Genomic DNA, 6,000 nt, shown 5'->3' with positions numbered 1-6,000 from the left:
TGAGAGAGTGAGAGTGAGAGAGAGTGTGAGAGAGTGAGAGTGATAGAGTGAGAGAATGAGAGAGAGTGTGAGAGAGAGAGAGTGTGAGAGTGAGAGAGAGAGTGAGAGAATGAGAGAGTGTGAGAGTGAGAGAATGAGAGAGAGAGAGTGAGAGAGAGTGTGAGAGAGAGTGTGAGAGAGAGTGAGAGAGTGAGAGAGAGAGAGTGAGAGAGAGTGTGAGAGTGAGAGAGTGAGAGAGAGTGTGAGAGAGTGAGAGTGAGAGAGTGAGTGAGAGAGAGTGAGAGTGAGAGAGTGAGAGAGAGTGTGTGAGAGTGAGAGTGAGAGAGTGAGAGAGAGTGTGAGAGAGAGAGTGAGAGAGTGAGAGAGAGAGTGAGAGAGTGAGAGAGTGAGAGAGAGAGAGAGAGAGAGAGAGAGTGTGTGAGAGAAAGAGTGAGAGAGAGAGGGAGAGAGAGAGTGTGAGAGAGAGAGAGAGAGAGTGTGAGAGAGAGAGAGTGAGAGAGTGTGAGAGAGAGTGTGTGAGAGAGAGAGTGAGAGAGAGAGTGAGAGAGAGTGTGTGAGAGAGTGTGAGAGAGAGTGAGAGAAAACAAAACAGAGAAATAGTGTCGTGAGATGGAAGTGAAAGTCAGTTAGTCCAGTGCAGACCTATTGTACAACATCTTTTAAAGTGATTTCCTTAGCCTCAGGAACATAACTACGATGCAGTGTATCTGTCTCGCTCAACACAGCCCACAAAACACATCTGTAAAAACGCTATGTAAAATGCTGTTTCAAGTAACATCGTTGTTTTTGTTACATCGCAAACGGATGTGGCAGGTTCCCCGCTAAAGCTTTCAGATTTAAAAAGATGGACACCGTATATAAAACCTTCTATTTAACTCTGTGCTTGTTCTTACCTCGGTGGATGACTGACAGATTGCTGTGCAGATGTTCCAGAGCCTTCACTGTCTGTAACGAGGGAGGTTGGAACATTAGAACAGAACACAAGGTTGGATCATTATTTCAGAACAGACATATCAGCAACTGGAGACGGATATCAACATGGGGAATGCAGGTCTAACATCCCAGACATACCCATTGGTTTGCATCTAGTATTTATTCATTCTTAGTATATTAAACATCTAGCATGAATTCAGTAATTTTGTATTATAACAGCCTCTTGGTCGAGAGACTGGCAATATGTTAATATACTGAACAAAAATATAAACACAACATGTAAAATGTTGGTCCCATGTCTCATGAGCTGAAATAAAAGATCCCAGAACATTTTCATACGCACAAAAAGCTTATTTCTCTCTAATGTTGTGCACAAATTGTTTTACATCCCTGTTGGTGAGCATTTCTCCTTTGCCAAAATAATCCATCCACCTGACAGGTGTGGCATATCAAGAAGCTGATTAAACAGCATGATCATTACACAGGTGTACCTTGTCCTAGGGACAACAAAAGACCACTCTGAAATGTGCAGTTTTGTCAAACAACACAATGCCACAGATGTCTCAAGTTTTGAGGGAACGTGCAATTGGCATGCTGACTGCAGGAATGTCCACCAGAGCTGTTGCCAGATCATTTAATGTTCATTTCACTACCATAAGCCACCTCCAATGTCATTTCAGAGAATTTGACATTGACATTTTACATCCAACCTGCCTCACAACCACAGACCACCTATAACCGTGCCAGCCCAGGACCTCCACAACCGGCTTTGTCACCTGCGGGATCGTCTGAGACCAGCCACCCAGACAGCTGATGAAACTGTGGGTTTGCACAACCAAATAATTTCTGCACAAACTGTCAGAAACCGTCTCAGGGAAGCTCATCTGCGTGCTTGTCGTCCTCACCAGGGTCTTGACCAGACTGCTGTTCGGCGTCGTAACCGACTTCAGTGGGCAAATGCTCACCTTCGATGGCCACTGGCACGCGGGAGATGTGTGCTCTTCACAGCTGAATCCCGGTTTCAACTGTACCGGGAAGCTGTTGTGTGGGTGAGCGGAATACTGATGTCAACGTTGTGAGCAGAGTGCTCCATAGTAGTGGTGGGGTTATGGTATGGGCAGGAATAAGTTAAGGACAACGAACACAATTGCATTTCAGTGATGGACATTTTACTGAGATTGTCGTGCCATTCATCACCTCATGTTTCTGCATGATAATGCACGGCCCCATGTCGCAAGGATCAATTCCTGGAAGCTGAAAATGTCCCAGTTCTTCCATGGCCTGTACACGTCACCCATTGAGCATGTTTGGGATGCTCTGGATAGACATGTATGATAGCATGTTCCAGTTCCCGCCAATGTCCAGTAACTTCGCACAGTCATTGAAGAGGAGTGGACAACATTCCACAGGCCACAATCAATAGCCTTATCAACTCTATGCGAAGGAGATGTGTCGCACAGCAAATGATGGTCGACTAGTTTTCTGATTCACGCCCAAACCTTTTTTTTTTTAAATATTGTTTTTATGTATCTGTCACGAACATATGCATATCTGTATTCCCACTCATGTGAAATCCATTGATTAGGGCCTACATAGAGGGCCTACACATTGACAAAAGGCCATACATAGAATTGTGTATGTGGGGTACAGAGATGGGTTGGTCATTCAAAAATCATGTTAACACTTTTATTGAACATTATTATCATTTTTAAATAACCTGCCCAGGGACTGCGGTTGAAAATTAGCCGGCTGGCTAAAACCGGCACTTTTACTGAGGAGTTGATTAATGTGCACTGTCCCTGTAAAAATAAAATCAAATAAACTCAGCTCAACACACAATGAGTCCATGCAACTTATTATGTGATATGTTAAGCACATTTTTACTCCTGAACTTATTTAGGCTTGCCATAACAAAGAGGTTGAATGCTTATTGAATGAATACATTACAACTTTTCATTTGTAAAAATTCTGAATATCATAATTACACTTTGACATTATGGGGTATTATATGTTTAGGTTAGTGACAAAAAAAAAAAAAATCTAAAATTCACCCATTTTAAATTCAGGCTGTAACAACAAAAATGTGGAAAAAGTCAAGGGGTGTGAATACTTTCTGAAAGCAGGAATACTTTTCTGTTAGGAAAATTTGGCGTCAGACAAGTGACCGGAAGATTTTTCAATTTATCAAACATTTGAGAAATTTACCAGTCATCCATATGCACTGGGTAAGTAACCCATTAGGCCGTCCACCAACAAAAACCACCACCATCAATAAACAAGGGATATTGGCCAAATGAGACACATTTACGTGTCCTTAAAAACAGCCTATAACTAATTACAAAAACACTATTCTTTGTGTTTTTATCTGCAGCATATGCAAAACGTTATAGCCTATTGTCGGAGATTTGAGCACTAAACGCATCAGGGCATTGCATGCATAGGCCTATTTCTATTTATTATGGATCCCCATTAGCTGCCTCCAAGGCAGCAGCTACTCTTCCTGGGGTTTATTATGGATCCCCATTAGCTGCCTCCAAGGCAGCAGCTACTCTTCCTGGGGTTTATTATGGATCTCCATTAGTTCCTGCCAAGGCAGCAGCTACTCTTCCTGGGGTTTATTATGGATCCCCATTAGCTGCCTCCAAGGCAGAAGCTACTCTTCCTGGGGTTAATTATGGATCCCCATTAGTTCCTGCCAAGGCAGCAGCTACTCTTCCTGGGGTTTATTATGGATCCCCATTAGCTGCCTCCAAGGCAGCAGCTACTCTTCCTGGGGTTAATTATGGATCCCCATTAGTTCCTGCCAAGGCAGCAGCTACTCTTCCTGGGGTTTATTATGGATCCCCATTAGCTGCCTCCAAGGCAGCAGCTACTCTTCCTGGGGTTTATTATGGATCCCCATTAGCTGCCTCCAAGTCAGCAGCTACTCTTCCTGGGGTTTATTATGGATCCCCATTAGTTCCTGCCAAGGCAGCAGCTACTCTTCCTGGGGTTTATTATGGATCCCCATTAGCTGCCTCCAAGGCAGCAGCTACTCTTCCTGGGGTTTATTATGGATCCCCATTAGCTGCCTCCAAGGCAGCAGCTACTCTTCCTGGGGTTAATTATGGATCCCCATTAGCTGCCTCCAAGGCAGCAGCTACTCTTCCTGGGGTTTATTATGGATCCCCATTAGCTGCCTCCAAGGCAGCAGCTACTCTTCCTGGGGTTTATTATGGATCCCCATTAGTTCCTGCCAAGGCAGCAGCTACTCTTCCTGGGGTTTATTATGGATCCCCATTAGCTGCCTCCAAGGCAGCAGCTACTCTTCCTGGGGTTTATTATGGATCCCCATTAGTTCCTGCCAAGGCAGCAGCTACTCTTCCTGGGGTTAATTATGGATCCCCATTAGTTCCTGCCAAGGCAGCAGCTACTCTTCCTGGGGTTTATTATGGATCCCCATTAGCTGCCTCCAAGGCAGCAGCTACTCTTCCTGGGGTTAATTATGGATCCCCATTAGTTCCTGCCAAGGCAGCAGCTACTCTTCCTGGGGTTTATTATGGATCCCCATTAGCTGCCTCCAAGGCAGCAGCTACTCTTCCTGGGGTTTATTATGGATCCCCATTAGCTGCCTCCAAGTCAGCAGCTACTCTTCCTGGGGTTTATTATGGATCCCCATTAGTTCCTGCCAAGGCAGCAGCTACTCTTCCTGGGGTTTATTATGGATCCCCATTAGCTGCTTCCAAGGCAGCAGCTACTCTTCCTGGGGTTTATTATGGATCCCCATTAGCTGCCTCCAAGGCAGCAGCTACTCTTCCTGGGGTTAATTATGGATCCCCATTAGCTGCCTCCAAGGCAGCAGCTACTCTTCCTGGGGTTTATTATGGATCCCCATTAGCTGCCTCCAAGGCAGCAGCTACTCTTCCTGGGGTTTATTATGGATCCCCATTAGTTCCTGCCAAGGCAGCAGCTACTCTTCCTGGGGTTTATTATGGATCCCCATTAGCTGCCTCCAAGGCAGCAGCTACTCTTCCTGGGGTTAATTATGGATCCCCATTAGCTGCCTCCAAGGCAGCAGCTACTCTTCCTGGGGTTTATTATGGATCCCCATTAGCTGCCTCCAAGGCAGCAGCTACTCTTCCTGGGGTTTATTATGGATCCCCATTAGTTCCTGCCAAGGCAGCAGCTACTCTTCCTGGGGTTTATTATGGATCCCCATTAGTTCCTGCCAAGGCAGCAGCTACTCTTCCTGGGGTTAATTATGGATCCCCATTAGCTGCCTCCAAGGCAGCAGCTACTCTTCCTGGGGTTAATTATGGATCCCCATTAGCTGCCTCCAAGGCAGCAGCTACTCTTACTTGGGTGCGGGAAAATTAAGGCAGTTATACAATTTTTTTAAACATTAGAATACATTCATTACAGAATTCACAACACGCTAAGTGTGTGCCCTCAGGCCCATACTTAACTACCACATATCTACAGCGCAAAATCCATGTGTACGTGTGTGTATAGTGCGTATGTTATCATGTGTGTATATGCATGTGTCTATGTTTGTGCTACTTCACAGTCCCCGCCATTCCATAAGGTGTATTTTTACCTGCTTTTTAAATCTGATTTTACTGCTTGCATCAGTTACCTGATGGGGAATGGAGTTCCATGTAGTCATGGCTCTAAGTAGTACTGTGCACCTCCCATAGTCTGTTCTGGACTTGGGGACTGTAAAGAGACCTCTTGTGGCATGTCTTGTGGGGTATGCGTGGGTGTCCGAGCTGTGTGCTAGTATTTTAAAACAGACAGCTCGATACCTTCAGCTTGTCAACACCTCTTACAAAAACAAGTAATGAGGAAGTCAATCCCTCTTCCACTTTGAGCCATGAGAGAATCACATGCATGTCATTAATGTCAGCTCTCTGTGTACTTTTAAGGGCCAGCCGTCCTGCCCTGTCCTGAGCCAACTGCAATTTTCCCTAGTCCCTCTTTGTGGCATCTGACCACACGACCGAACAGTAGTCCAGGTGCGACAAAACCAGGGGCTGTAGGACCTGCCTTGTCTATAGTGTTGTTTAGAAGGCAGAGCATCGCTTTATT

The 6,000-nt window shown here is 45.2% G+C and overlaps 1 protein-coding gene across 1 annotated transcript in view; it reads right to left on the bottom strand.

Annotated features, from left to right (window-relative positions):
- The window catches only part of LOC112224035 (dual specificity mitogen-activated protein kinase kinase 6), a 64,667-nt gene that overhangs the window by 21,795 nt on the left and 36,872 nt on the right, over positions 1-6,000 (bottom strand). Inside the window, exon 7 of the mRNA XM_042305737.1 lies at positions 894-945. Coding sequence (XP_042161671.1) covers positions 894-945 — 52 coding nt within the window. The remainder of the gene's footprint in view (positions 1-893; positions 946-6,000) is intronic.

Source organism: Oncorhynchus tshawytscha, linkage group LG25 (assembly GCF_018296145.1).
Source record: "Oncorhynchus tshawytscha isolate Ot180627B linkage group LG25, Otsh_v2.0, whole genome shotgun sequence".
Classification (NCBI taxonomy): Eukaryota; Metazoa; Chordata; class Actinopteri; order Salmoniformes; family Salmonidae; genus Oncorhynchus; species Oncorhynchus tshawytscha.
Note: the sequence above shows the minus strand (reverse complement) of the source record. Positions and strands in the feature narration are given on the sequence as shown.